The 13,807-nt window shown below is 44.4% G+C and overlaps 2 protein-coding genes across 4 annotated transcripts in view; one reads left to right on the top strand and one right to left on the bottom strand.

The window, feature by feature from the left end:
- The window catches only part of GABPA (GA binding protein transcription factor subunit alpha), a 25,450-nt gene extending 19,175 nt beyond the window's left edge, over window positions 1–6,275 (top strand). For all 3 annotated transcript variants that reach the window (XM_064726374.1, XM_064726390.1, XM_064726382.1), the window contains exons 9-10: window positions 114–306; window positions 3,378–6,275. In XM_064726374.1, the coding sequence (XP_064582444.1) occupies window positions 114–306; window positions 3,378–3,606 (422 nt within the window). In that variant the 3' untranslated portion in view covers window positions 3,607–6,275. The remainder of the gene's footprint in view (window positions 1–113; window positions 307–3,377) is intronic.
- LOC135454411 (zinc finger protein 271-like) lies at window positions 4,053–13,807 on the bottom strand. The gene is given in 4 exon segments (XM_064726500.1): window positions 4,053–8,882; window positions 9,357–10,571; window positions 11,844–13,227; window positions 13,620–13,807. Coding segments are annotated over 3 exon segments (2,769 nt in total). The 5' UTR covers window positions 13,214–13,227; window positions 13,620–13,807; the 3' UTR covers window positions 4,053–8,698.

Raw genomic sequence — 13,807 nt, 5'->3', positions numbered from 1 at the left:
TTTCCATCATATAGTCTATGCTGGTCTGCTTTAATATCTTGGTTGCAAATTTTTAGCCATGAGTGGAACATGAAAAGGACAACTTGCAGTGAAACTTGTTATTCCTTTAACAGGGAACAACGGCCAGATCCAGCTGTGGCAGTTTTTATTAGAACTTCTCACAGACAAAGATGCCAGGGACTGTATTTCTTGGGTTGGTGATGAAGGAGAGTTTAAATTGAACCAGCCTGAACTGGTTGCACAGAAATGGGGACAGCGCAAGAACAAGCCCACCATGAACTACGAGAAGCTGAGTCGAGCTTTGAGGTAAAAAACTGAAGGAACTCATGGGGTATGATTTCCTTTCATGGCTACCTCATTTTTAATTAACATAATGCAAAACTTGCAGCTTTTTTAGTAAAGGCAAATCTTCTGAAGCTGGTCCTTGCAATGAGATCCTGTTGATCTTAGGGGAGAGGTATTTGCTGGGCTTTTTGCCTTTGTTTTGGTTTTTTTTTTTTTTTCATTTTTAAAGAAGCTAGTAGAATAACTTCTTGAAAATAGATTTTCTTTTTTCAAGATCATAATTTGGGCTGCTCACTTCCAGAAATATACCTGTTTTTTATTTATCTTCAATATTTATGCTTTTAGTAGCATGCCAAACAATATTGATTACTGATGAAAGATACAGAAATATTTGAACTATTAACTTATTTTTATGTTCTATTGTCCGTGTTCTTCTTGCTCTTGTTATGGAATAAAGCAGATACTTCTCTGTAATTGTTAGTGATTCTCTATATGTAAAAACCTTTTCTAACTTCAAATATTCATTGTTTCATGTCATTGTTCTTATTGTGTGGATCTTAAATTGAAAAATAGAGTTGACAGCTCTGTTCCAAGAGTTGCAATTCCAACATCACAGTGATCTGAAGAAATTGAAGTGTTTCAGTATCTTCATTTCATAGAGATTTTTTCTTTGACATTGATAAAAGGGACTTGTATTACTGATTCACTGTGGGTGAGGTACTTGAGGAGGGGGAAGAGTACAAGTACCTGAATTTTAAACTACTTTTCCCTGATTATTTTAGTCTCTGGAATCATTTGAAAATTCATCCACATTCTTCGAAATCGTTGAGAGTGAACTTCTGCTTTCTTATTCTGATATTGTTAAATATATTTCTCTTGATTTGTTTTCAAGAAAGATGTTTTTGCCTAATCCTGCAAATTATTCAAGCAGGTTTAGGAATTCTTTTTGTATGAGTGAAGTGGCATTTTGATTGAGGGTCTGTGTTTTACTTACTAGCAGTTTCAGTTCTGGATATGTGCTGTTTGCTTGATTGGTTTTTTTTTTTTGAAGTAAACTCCTCTAGCATTATATAAAAATATCAACTTCTATTTGAAAATAGCTCTGTAAGAAATGATGGCAAAGTATCATATTCTGGCTTTCTTTACCCTTTTAGGGAGTGTTTAATTGGCATTTGGCAGGTATGAGATACATAGCTAAACTATACCCTTTTGTTTGTCTTAGAACTTCTTTAGGCACAGTGCTGAGGATGCCAGAATTATTTTATGTCTGACAGAAAAGTGGAAAAATTAATGAAAAACAAATATTTTGAACAATATTAGGTATTGAAAGATGCAATTTATGAAAGTTCCTGAGCCTCAGGTCACTAAAACAGCAGGAGCATTGGTAGATGCTTACTTAGTCTCATGCTTTTCCTTAGGTCTCTTGGAGTCTTGTTCCTTGTTTCAGTCTCTTGGAGTCTGTTCCTGTTTTAGATGGATCTTTGGTCTGGTCTTGTATGGCTGTTCTTGCATTATTTATATATTAATGAAAATGTTATTTTTTTAATAGAATCACAGACTCTCTTGGGTTGGAGGGCTGGAGGAGGTTTCTGGACCTTTCCAGTGCAGCTCTTCCCCAGCCTGTATTGTTCCAATACCATTCCCATGTTTCCAACCTGTGTATCTGTGAGTCACTACTAAAGGCATATGTGAAAACCTTCTGATACACAAAAATTATGTAAACCACGCTGATGTTTTTGGGCTTCATCAGCAAGCTCCACAGAGGATGCCAAAGGCAGCTGAAGAACTTTGGAATAATGCTCTTATCAGTAAGATATTAAACACCAGTTTGCATAAATCGCTATTAGAAAAGTTTCACATTTATATTTTAGTCACAGAATCACAGAATTCATCCAAAGTGGTGTCATTTTGGCAGCTGCATCAATATTGACGTGTTTTCTAACAGCTTAATGTCTGAAGGGATATTTAATAACTCTTGCCACTCCTGTGATAAACACTTGTCAAGCTGAAGTTTAATAAATGATTATATGTTTTGTTTACCAATGTACTGAAATCACTGTGTCAATCATTGATTAATACAGGAAATTATGTTATTTCTTATTGAGAAATATACTGGCTCTTCTGCCCAGCTGTAGGAAAAGCAGGCATATAGAAACTAGGGCTGAGGGGTAGAAAGGCTTGAGTTTATATTATTTTCCAAATTTATCATAAGCTTTCAAGCTCATCAAATCCAAGTTACAGCCCATCCTCATTAAGTTTCCTAAATGAGGAATGTTATACACATTCTTTTAAAGCTTGTAATGAGAGTAGAACAGCAACAAAACTGCAAAATTCTAACTTCTGTTTTATTGATGTGACCTAAACTGTCAAAGGGGTGGGGAGGTCATGTAGACCTTGTTATCTCACTATATTTTTGCCCAGTCTGATAATTCTTTTGTCATGCTATATAAAAGATATTTAAACTTAGAGAACTCACTTTTTAGTTGTAAATAAAGGCAAAGATGTAGTTTTGACAGCATATGAATTCTAACAAAATAACCCCAACCCAACAAAAAACAAACTAAACAAACTAAACCAATGAAACCCCACAAATCCAACCCATGCCTTTATAGTTTTATTTCCATTTTTGAAGACAGTATGGGGAGAATAACTGCTTTCATATAATAGAAACTGCTTAGTAATTTTCAACCTGTTTCCAGCATTAATTTTTTTCTTCAGAAAAGCAAAGCAAAGGACCATAATAAGGGGAAAGAGAATATTTCATTATTAAGGCAAAACACTACCTATAAGGCATCTTCCCTGCCAAGCTGTTTTTAAAGTGCTCCAAGACTTAGTCCTCAACTGGTGCTTCCAGTAGGCTGTAAAATAATTACTGTGCTTTATTTCTCTTTAATATACCACGGTACGGAGACAATTTTCAACACTTCCCTTTTCTCATGTAAGAAAATGCCTAAGCGATATCTTAGAATATGAAATTGTGAGAATCTCAGTGAGAAAAAGAGTAATATTTTAGCCTCTGCTGACCTTAAGTAAGTAATGGATGCATATGAAAATTGCAGATAATTGCTAAAATTCTGTTTTCTGTTTTGCAGGTATTACTACGATGGAGACATGATCTGCAAGGTGCAGGGCAAGAGGTTTGTGTACAAATTTGTGTGTGACCTGAAGACTCTGATCGGGTACAGCGCGGCAGAGCTGAACCGCTTGGTCACGGAGTGTGAGCAGAAGAAACTGGCCAAGATGCAGCTCCATGGCATTGCACAGCCAGTGACAGCAGTGGCCCTGGCCACAGCATCCCTGCAAGCAGAGAAAGATAATTAAGCACTGGGACCTGTAAGTGGGAGCCTGAGGCCTTTCCTCTATAACCAGAGCACTTGGTGCTCTTACCTTGATCAGAATTGGAAACGTCTTTTGTTTCTTGATTGTACAATATAGAGCATGAATTTCTGTAAAGAACTCAGACATGCATAAATTTGGATCTTTTAACAGCATATATTTTAATGTAATTTAAGGGATCACCCCAACTTCTGCAGCTAGTGAGAGGTGGAGCCTGTGACCACAGCTGTGCAAAGTAATTTCTGCAACACTTTTAACAAAAATTAAGTCCCTGTAGTCCCCAGGCTGATCAGTTGTGTGAATGCAGCCTTTTCCAGTCTTTTGTTCTCTGCTGAACTACCAAATGGCATTTGATGCTTTCCAAGTTTACCATATACTCATTATTCTGTTAATCAAGTGGAGCTGAAAGACATGTTAAATGTTACAAAGCATCAAGTTCTCAAAATAGCTTCTGTATTTAAAAGCAAAGGACACTTAAGACAAGACTTAACTGGAGATCAGTGCTGAAGAAGATCCAGGTTTAGATATGGCTTAGGTGAAAAGCCAATTATGAGTATTTCATTGTAGTATGCACATAATATACATACAGGAGGGCAAATACCTGTTTTGAAATACATACTTGACATTAGCCATTTGGCAGAAAGCAAAGGTGGACTTCTTCCCCTCATGCCATTCCCCATCAGGTAATTCAAAAACTTGAAAAAACAGCCCTCACCCAAAGAGTAGATTGTTTTGGTGGGGAATATTAATGCTGTGTTCTGCAAGGTGCTTATACCTGCATGGTAGTCAACCTTTAGTATCCAAAGACTTAAGTGAATCACAGTCAGTAGTCCCTGGCTAGGAACAGAAAGCAAATTGAAAATAGTTTTACAGAGAACTGTGGTTTAATTTCCCAATCATTGTACAGTCTAACGTATATTAACTACAAAGAGGTACTTTTTATTTAAAATTAAGTTCTCTTTGAACTTCCAAGTGATATTTTGAAGCTTCTTAAGCCAAATGCATGCTCCAGAGCTGGGTGCAATTTGAAGTCTGGATGATGAGTCAGCAATAGTTGGGATGTATCCTGAATTCTGAGCTACTCAGTGCTTCTTGCAAACTTACACATGCAGAAAAAAAGTAGGCTTCAGCTTTTGAGTTTCCATACTGGTTAGACTGTTTCTTTTGATGTCTGAGAACGGTATGATTTGGGGGTTGCTTTTGGCTCTTCTGCTAATAAACAGCACAATTACTATGTCAGCATTGATGTTCACCAACTTTTTAGAAATTAAACCTTCTCTTGTAACACTTAACAATTACAGGGGAAGACCTTTAATTCTGCTATGGATTGAGCTACTCTTAAACCTTAAATCTGAAGTCCTTGAACAGTGAGATTCTGAACAAAACCCCACAAATCTGAACAAAGTGTGTTTGTGCTGAGCAGTGAGAGCACTGGGCTGCTGCTCTTGAGCTGAGCAGGAATGGTTACACTTGCAGGCAGAAGGCAGAGAATACAAAGACTTGTGTGTGTCCTCAAGATGTGTTGAGGGCAAGGTTTTTTTGTAGGTGGATGCTCATCTGCAGATAGTTTTTGCTTGACTAGAAGGTTTGCATATAGTTCTAACTTGTGTTTTTTCATCATTGACATGATTATAAAATCAAAGGTTTATCGCTGGATTCTTTCGGTAACTTTTACTGTTGTTCTCATCCTTGAGTTCTTACAGCACTCCATCTGCTGAGCATGCTGATGTCATTTTGCTTGTAAAAAACATTGTAAGCCCTGAGCAAAAAATGTAAATGTATCTGTCATGAAAGGTCAACATCACCCCTTTTCTTGCTGTTGGAGTTGGTGTCACTGATTGGTGTTGGAGGCATCTTGTGCAGGAGGTGCAGGTCTGCTTAACCAAGAATTATGTGAAGTGGATGCTTGAGGGCAGCAGCTCTGCTTGTAACAACATTCCGTGACTAAACACAAGTCAGTACAAGTCACTGGTTCTAGACAGCAGAGTTCTTGAGAGGCATTTTTAGTTCAAATACAGGATGAAATGAAAAGAAGCTTGGTATTTACCAGCTTTCTATATCAAACTGGACTGTGGGTAAGCACACAGCAAAATTGAAAAGCACTGTCAATACTTCATTCCCCTGCCTCTTCCTGTTCCATGGTAAGTCCGATGGGGGAAACCTCTGCTGCCATCCTTTGTTTGTGGTTACATCCTGTTGTTGCTTTGCAGCCTTTCAGTAGGAGTAATGGTCCTTGGGGTTCTTTGTTGTGGCTCCATCTGCTTCTCCACCATGTTCTAATTAGTAAAGAAAGAACCTTTCAAGTGGTATCAAATTATTATCACGCTGTCTGTAGTTGAGGGAGGAACCTGTGACTAACTTGATGTCTTCAGTAAAACAAAATATGTATGTAGAATATATTGTCAAAGGATTTTCTGTTACTGCCAGAAGGAAAACATAGAATATTCCCAATTTTTGTAAAACAGAAGGGGTTTTGCATACTTTTTACTCTTTAAATAAAGACACTTATACTCTGCTAATTATTACAAATTTCTTTGTTTTGCCTTTTTTTTTTTTTGTAATTTTCCATGAAACAATTATTTTCTATTTTTACTCTGATAAAGTATTTGTGGATAAAATGTCAATACAGTAAAATAAAAATGTTATACAGCTAATTTGCCTTCTTAATTTTTCAGACATTTGTAATATCTTTCAGGGATAAGCAGTTCTGAGATGCATACTTGCCCTTTTTTCTCTTAAAGTCAGAAGCTCAGTGTAGAAAGAAGGCAAACTCAGCTTATATTCTGAAGATCTATCTTCTTTGACTCAATATTTGGCTATGTGTTTCTACTTTTAAACTATAACTCAGTGTCCTTTATTTCTGTAGCAGCTTTCTTTAACATCTTAATTGTAAATCTCAGAATGATGCTCAGATTAAACAAATGATGAAAACTCAGTAGTAGGACAGAATGGATCCCTGTGAAATTATTCCATTTATGCTTTTATCAGTGTTTAAATCAGAAAGGTTCACGCTGACCTGTAAATTTTGGAGTTTTTCATTCCTTCAGATGGCCCCATTAACTTCATGTGGCTCTGCTAACAAAACTGCTAGTACTGTCCATGTTAAAAACAAGACAAAATTGTGATTGTGCTGCTCTTTATTTCTACTGAGACACAATTTAATAATATTCTCATTATACTTCGGAACTCCTCCATCTGGACTGCCAAATTCAAAACTGAAATAATTTGTCATCTTTATACCTACCACATCACTTGATTTTAACATCTTTATGTTTAGCTTAGCAGGAACAACACGTAATTGACGGCAAATACTGGTTTTCAGACATTTCAGTAACTTGTTGGACCTGATGACCTTAGAAGTCTTTTCCAACCAACATTCATTTAGGATTTTAAAGTTCACTTACAAGTGCTCTGGTATCATATAATGGAGGAATGGAGGACCTATTATTTGGGTTTATAGCTATTAGTATAGTTATCCAGTGTGAGTTTCTTTTGGGATTCCTACCATACAGAAATTGTTACTGAAACAATGTAGGGAATTACAACTAACTGCTTGCAATGTCTTTCTTAATCAAGATAAGCTGAGGTGGGACTCTGCTGCCTGATCAAGAAACTGTTATGTGGTCCATTAACACAGGTTTGTGGGGAATATTTTTACTGACTGGACTAGGGTGTCTTGTTCTTCAAGGTCATACATATTCTTAAAGGTTGTCAGTTTAATATTGGGCTGTTAAGGGTGTTAAAATATATTTGGGTTGAAAATGTTTAATTTTTTTCCTTTGGAAAAGTAATTCTTAATATGAATGATGCTAAACAAGAAATTAATTAAAGGACGGGAATTAATGATTGACTGGTTTTGAGGGGTGTAAGATGGAACCCTGTGCATTAGATACATTATTGCTCCATTACATTTTGCTTCATTATTTCATGATTGGAGCCCACAGAATCTAATCACACACCAAACTGAAATTTTACCATCTTGCAATTTTAGAGTATTGACATCTTACCCATTCATAACTTGAAATGAAGGTTAAAAAATTCTGAAGAGGGAAAAACAAATAGTCTGATATTGCAGGGGTCTAATTGAAACCCTGCTTGTAGTGGTTCAGCAAACCAATAATAGGTGTAAGAGAAGCAGACATAGATATTGCCAAGATCTCATACAGCTTTTTTCCCAAAAGATGACCTCAGCTGTACCCATAGAGATTTTTGGCTAAAAATACTGAATAGTCTCCTGCTCCAAGGAAAAGAAACCTTTTTTCAATGCTGATCTGAGTCTCTGAGAATTTCTTTACCCATCTTCCTCTTTGAGAAGGATTTCTCCACCCACATCTATCACACATTCAGAAATACAATATGCATTCTTTCTTGTCAAAGAAGAAATCCTGATATATTTCCCACTCATCTGCAGCAATTCTGGATAGCTTTCAGAAAGAAATACAATTGTCCTTTATGCCTTGATCATATGAAATCCATTAGGTTCTTGCATAGTAATGCATGTGGGCAGCCTGTGACAACAATTATTATAAACATATTGGTGTAGTGTTGTGTTGCAACTGCTCTGCCTTTTAATGAGGAGCCTGTAGTCCTAATAGTAAATTAAAATACAATTACTATCACCAGAAGGACCAGGAAAGAAACATTCTCAGCAGCCAGCCCTTCAGTATGACCACTGTCACCTCCAGCCCCCATAGGAGCTGATGCTGAAGCTTCATTCCTGTGTGACTAAAAGAGGAAACTCCACTGTGCTGAGCTCCATCCCTCAGCTGCGCTGCTGTGCCTCACTCTTTCTCATTTCATCTGTGAAGAATTTACAGTGACAAGAAATAATTAAAATACAACTCCATTGGATATTAATCTTGGTAATGCTCTTGAAGAGGGATGTCATTGCTCGCTTTCAGATTATGGAAAATTAGAATTTTTTTAGGATTTTTTGATTTCAGAAGAACTGAGGTGATTTTCTGTGTGCTGTAGGGTGAAAAGTAACTTCTTAAAAGAAGTCCTGCTCCACTACGAGCATTTCCCAGCTGACGTCACTCTGACAATAGATTCAAGCACATCAGAGGTCACAGGCACTCTATAAACTCCAGTGATGCTCCTGAACAGAGACAGCATGTCCTGGGGTTGCAGGAGGGAGATGAATTGGCACACCCAGCAGAGCTGAAGGCTGAGCCCCACTGGGAGGGGGCAGAACAGGTGTGGGCAGGGTGCTGGTGGCATGAAAGGCCGGACACTGTGAGGGGACACTGGGAGGCGGCACTCTGCAAACAGAACAGAAACAGACAGAACATGAACAGGAGAGAAAGCATAGGTCTGAGTTTTATTTGCTATCAAACACATCCCACACACCCAGATACACACAATCCCCATCCCACTGCTCCAAACTTCTCCCAGTCTCCCCCCAACCCCATCTTACTCTGGTGGCTGTGGAATCGAATTAGTTTGGTATGACATTGAGTTTTTTTGAGGTGGGATTGAGCTGTTTTTACTGGGATTTGAGTGGTTTTGAGGTGACAGATATATCCATATTGGCTTTTGGAGTGCAAAGAGATGGAGAACGAAAAGAAATTAAGGTGAAACTAAAACAAGAAGCAACCAGATGTGTTCCCAACATGGACCACAGTGCATGTGAGTGACCAGGGCTGTGACCAAAGTGCCTCCTGCAGTGGGGGATGGAGCTGGAGCAGCACATGAAGCTCTTCCCGCACTCAGGGCACTCACAGGGCTTCCCTTACCGGTGCCTCCTTTGGTGTTTGCCCAAGTTAGAGCTGCTGGAGAACCTCTTTCCACACTGGAAACACTCATAGGGCCTCTCCCCTGTGTGGATGCGCCGATGGGTGATGAGTTGGGAGTTCTGCTTGAATCCCTTCCCACACTCAGGGCATTGGAAGGGCCTCTCCTCTGTGTGAACCCAGTAGTGTCGGAGGAGTTTGGAGCTGCTCGTAAAGGCCTTCCCACACTCAGAACATTCGTAGGGCTTCTCCCCAGTGTGGCTCCTCTGGTGCCTGATCAGATTGCAATGGTGGCTGAAGCTCTTGCCGCACTCCCCACAGTCATAGGGCCTGTCAGCATCGTGGGTCCTCCGGTGCTTGATCAAGTCAGAGCTCCAGCTGAAGCTCTTCCCACACTCAACACACTGGAAGGGCCTCTCCCCAGTGTGGGTCACCTGGTGGCTGATCAGGTGGGAGTTCAGTCTGAATCTCTTCCCACATTCCCCACACTCGTAGGGCCTCTCTCCAGTGTGGATGCGCCGGTGTTGGATGAGGTTGGAGTTCTGCCTGAATCCCTTCCCGCAGTCGGGGCAGAGGAAGGGCTTCTCGTCTGTGTGAATCCGCTGGTGCAAGACGAGACTGGAGGTGGTCGGAAACCTCTTCCCACACTGCCCACACTCATGTGGCCGTTCCCCAGTGTGGGTCAGTTGGTGCTGGACCAGGCTGGAGCGCTGGGTGAAGCTCTTCCCACACTGCCCACACTCGTAGGGCTTCTCCCCAGTGTGGGTCCTCTGGTGCAGGATCAGGCTCTCTCTTTGTCCAAAGCGCTTCCCACATTCCCCACACTCATAGGGCTTCTCCCCAGTGTGGGTCACCTGGTGCCTGATCAGATGGGTGCTCAACCTGAAGCTCTTCCCACACTCCCCACACTGGTAGGGCTTCTCCCCAGTGTGGATCATCTGATGCTTGATCAGGTCGGAGCTCCACATGAAGCTCCTCCCACATTCCCCACACTCATAGGGCTTCTCTCCCGTGTGGATCACCTGATGCTGGATCAGGTGGCAGTTCCGGCCGAAGCTTTTCCCACACTGCCAACACACGTAGGGCCGTTCCCCAGTGTGGGTCCTCTGGTGCTTGATCAGGTCGCAGTTCCACCTGAAGCTCTTCCCACACTCCACGCATGTGTGGGGCTTCTCCCTATCATGGAGCTGCTCATGGAGCACCAGCTCCGAGCTCTGGCTCGATCTCTGGCCGCCTTCCCGGCCCGGGCTGGCTCTTTCTCCCTCAGATCCCCGCGATCTGCGTTTGCAGCCCCTCCTCGTGTGGGATCTCCGGGGCTTTTCCTCCCCGTTGGCTTCCTGCGCCGTGAAGCCGCTCGAAACGGCCTCTTCCACCTGGTCCTGCCGCGGGCATTTGTCCTCCCTGCTCTCCATGTTCAGCTCCTGCTCTGGGGGAGGAAAGACAAGGACAGGATGGGATTTGCCTCCGTGCCACAGGCAAGGGCAAGGAGATCGCCTCAGGGCGTCCCCGGCAGGACGGCACCGGCACCCCCCGATGTCCCCCCAAAGGGTCTTTTCCGCTCAGCCTCGGACTTCTTCATTCTCCAAACATCCCCCCCAAAAAAACCAACCCAGGGACCCCCCGGGATATTTAAGCCGATCTGTGGGATCATCGCTCTCCCCATCGCTCCCCCTCCCCACTCACCTGCGCGATGGGGGAACGATGAGGATGATCCCACAGATGGGGGCTTCGACCGCGCCGCCGCTTGAGCTCAGCCTTGATCCGCCTTTGTTCCTCCTTTTCCTCTTCCTCCCGCTCCTCCCCTTCCATCGCCCTTTCCGCTCCTCTGTGTTATCTCCACCTCCTTCTCCTCTTCCATCCCTCCCCTTTCATCCCTTCTCCGCCTCCTCCTCCCTCTATCGCTGCTCTCTCTCCGCCTTCATCCCTCCTCTTCCTTCTCCCCCTGCTCTTCCCCCCTAACCGGCTGGAACGGCGAGGGGAAGGGGGCAGGGAAAGGGCGGAACCGTGAGGGGACACTGGGAGGCGGCACTCTGCAAACAGAACAGCAACGGACTGAACATGAACAGGAAAGAAATCACTAAGTCTGAGAGTTTTATTTGCTATCAAATACATCTCACACACCCAGCCCCACACAATCCCCATCCCACGGGTCGAAATTGGGATCCCACTTCTCCCAATCTCCTCCCAACCCCATCTCACTCCATTGGCTGTGGAATCGAGTGAGTTTGTCACAAGCTAGAGTTTTTTTGAGTGGGGAAAAAGCCACTTTGATGTGGAGCTGAACTCTTTTCCTTTAAGACAGAGCTGTTTTCACTGGTGTTTGAGTGGTTTTGAGGTGACAGATCCATCCATCTAGGCTTTTGGAGTGCAGAGAGAGGGAGAAAATAAAAAAATTAGGGCCAAACCAAAAGGAGAAGCAGCCAGGTGTGTTTCCAACATGGATCACAGGGAATGTGGTTCCTCCAGTGGGGGATGGAGCTGGAGCAGCGCACGAAGCTCTTCCCGCACTCGGGGCACTTGCAGGGCTTCCCTTACCGGTGGCTGCATTGGTGTCGGGTCAAGTGAGAGCTCTGTGAGAAGCTCTTCCCACATTCCCCACACTTGTAGGGCCTCTCTCCAGTGTGGATTCGCTGGTGGACGATGAGTTGGGAGTTGTACTTGAATCCCTTCCCACAGTCAGGGCAGAAGAAGGGCTTCTCCTCTGTGTGACTCAGATTGTGCAGGACGAGATGAGAGTTGAACCGAAAGCTATTCCCACACTCAAAACACTTGTAAGGCCTCTCCTTAGTGTGGATCTTTCGGTGTCTGATCAAGGTGTCATGGTCCCTGAAGCTCTTCCCACACTCCTCACACTCATAGGGCCGTTCCCCAGTGTGGATTCTCTGATGCTTGATCAAGTCAGAGCTCGACCTGAAGCTCTTCCCACATTCCCCACATTTGTAGGGCCGTTCCCCAGTGTGGATCCTCTGGTGCTTGATCAGGTCAGAGCTCTGGCTGAAGCTCTTCCCACACTCCCCACAGTCATAGGGCTGTTCCCCAGTGTGGGTCCTCTGGTGCTTTACCAGGCTGGAGTTGCAGCTGAATCTCTTCCTACATTCCCCACACTCATAGGGCCTTTCCCCAGTGTGGGTCCTCTGGTGGCTGGTCAGGTGGGAGCTGCAGCTGAAGCTCTTCCCACATTCCCCACACTCGTGGGGCCTCTCCCCAGTGTGGATCACCTGGTGCTTGACTAGGTCAGAGCTCCACCTGAAGCTCTTCCCACACTCCCCACACTGGTAGGGCTTCTCCCCCGTGTGGATCACCTGGTGCCGCATCAGGTTGGACTTGCGGCTGAAGCTCTGTCCACACTCTCCACACTTGTAGGGTCTCTCACCAGTGTGGGTCATCCGGTGGCTGATCAGGTGGGTGCTCGTCCTGAAGGTCTTCCCACACTCCCCACACTCATGGGGCCTTTCCCCGGTGTGGATTTTCCGGTGCTTGATCAGGCTGGAACTGAAGCTGAAGCTCTTCCCACACTCCCCACACTCGTAGGGCCGTTCTTCAGTGTGGATCATCTTATGCTCGATGAGCTTGGAGTTCCACCTGAAGCTCTTCCCACACTCCACGCACGTGTGGGGCTTCTCCCCATTGTGCAGCTGCTCATGGAGCACCAGCTCCGAGCTCTGGCTCGATCTCTGGCCGCCTTCCCGGCCCGGGCTGGCTCTTTCTCCCTCAGATCTTCGCGATCTGCGTTTGCAGCCCCTCCTCGTGTGGGATCTCCGGGGCTTTTCTTCCCCGTTGGCTTCCTGCGCCGTGGAGCCGCTCGAAACGGCCTCTTCCATCATGTTCTGCTGCGGGCATTTGTCCTCCCTGCTCTCCATGCTCAGCTCCTGCCCTGGGGGAGGAAGGACAAGGACAGGATGGGATTTGCCTCCGTGCCACAGGCAAGGGCAAGGAGATCCCCCCAGGGCGTCCCCGGGGACGCGCTCCTCCTCTTCGCTCTCCCCATTTCGGGATGCCGGGGCTTTCTGGGCTCCCGGGCTCCCTCCTCCCCTCATTCTCTGCTTTGGGCTGCAGGGGCTCCAAGGAGTCCCCCCTGCCCCTCTCCAGGCTCTGGAGGCTCCCGCCAATGGCGGCGCTCCCTGGCACCCCCCGATGTCCCCCCAAGGGGCCTTTTCCGCTCAACTCTGGACTTCTTCATTCTCCAAACATCTTTCCCCCACCCCCCCAAAAAAAACCAACCCAGAGCCCCCCGGGATATCTGAGCCGAGCTCCCTCCCCACTCACCTGCGCGACGTGGGGGCGATGATCACACAGGCAGGGCTCGCAAGCGTGGTTCCCTCAAGTCAGCCTTGATCCGCCTTTGTTCCTCCTTTTCCTCTTCCTGCCGCTCCTCCTCTTCCATCCCCCCTCGTCCTCCTCCTCCTACCCAACCACACCTCCTCCTCTTCCATCCCTTCCTTTCCCTCCCTCCT

This window comes from Zonotrichia leucophrys, chromosome 1, assembly GCF_028769735.1.
Source record: "Zonotrichia leucophrys gambelii isolate GWCS_2022_RI chromosome 1, RI_Zleu_2.0, whole genome shotgun sequence".
Classification (NCBI taxonomy): domain Eukaryota; kingdom Metazoa; phylum Chordata; class Aves; order Passeriformes; family Passerellidae; genus Zonotrichia; species Zonotrichia leucophrys.
The sequence above is the reverse complement of the archived record's forward strand: the minus strand, read 5'-3'. Positions and strand labels throughout refer to the sequence as shown.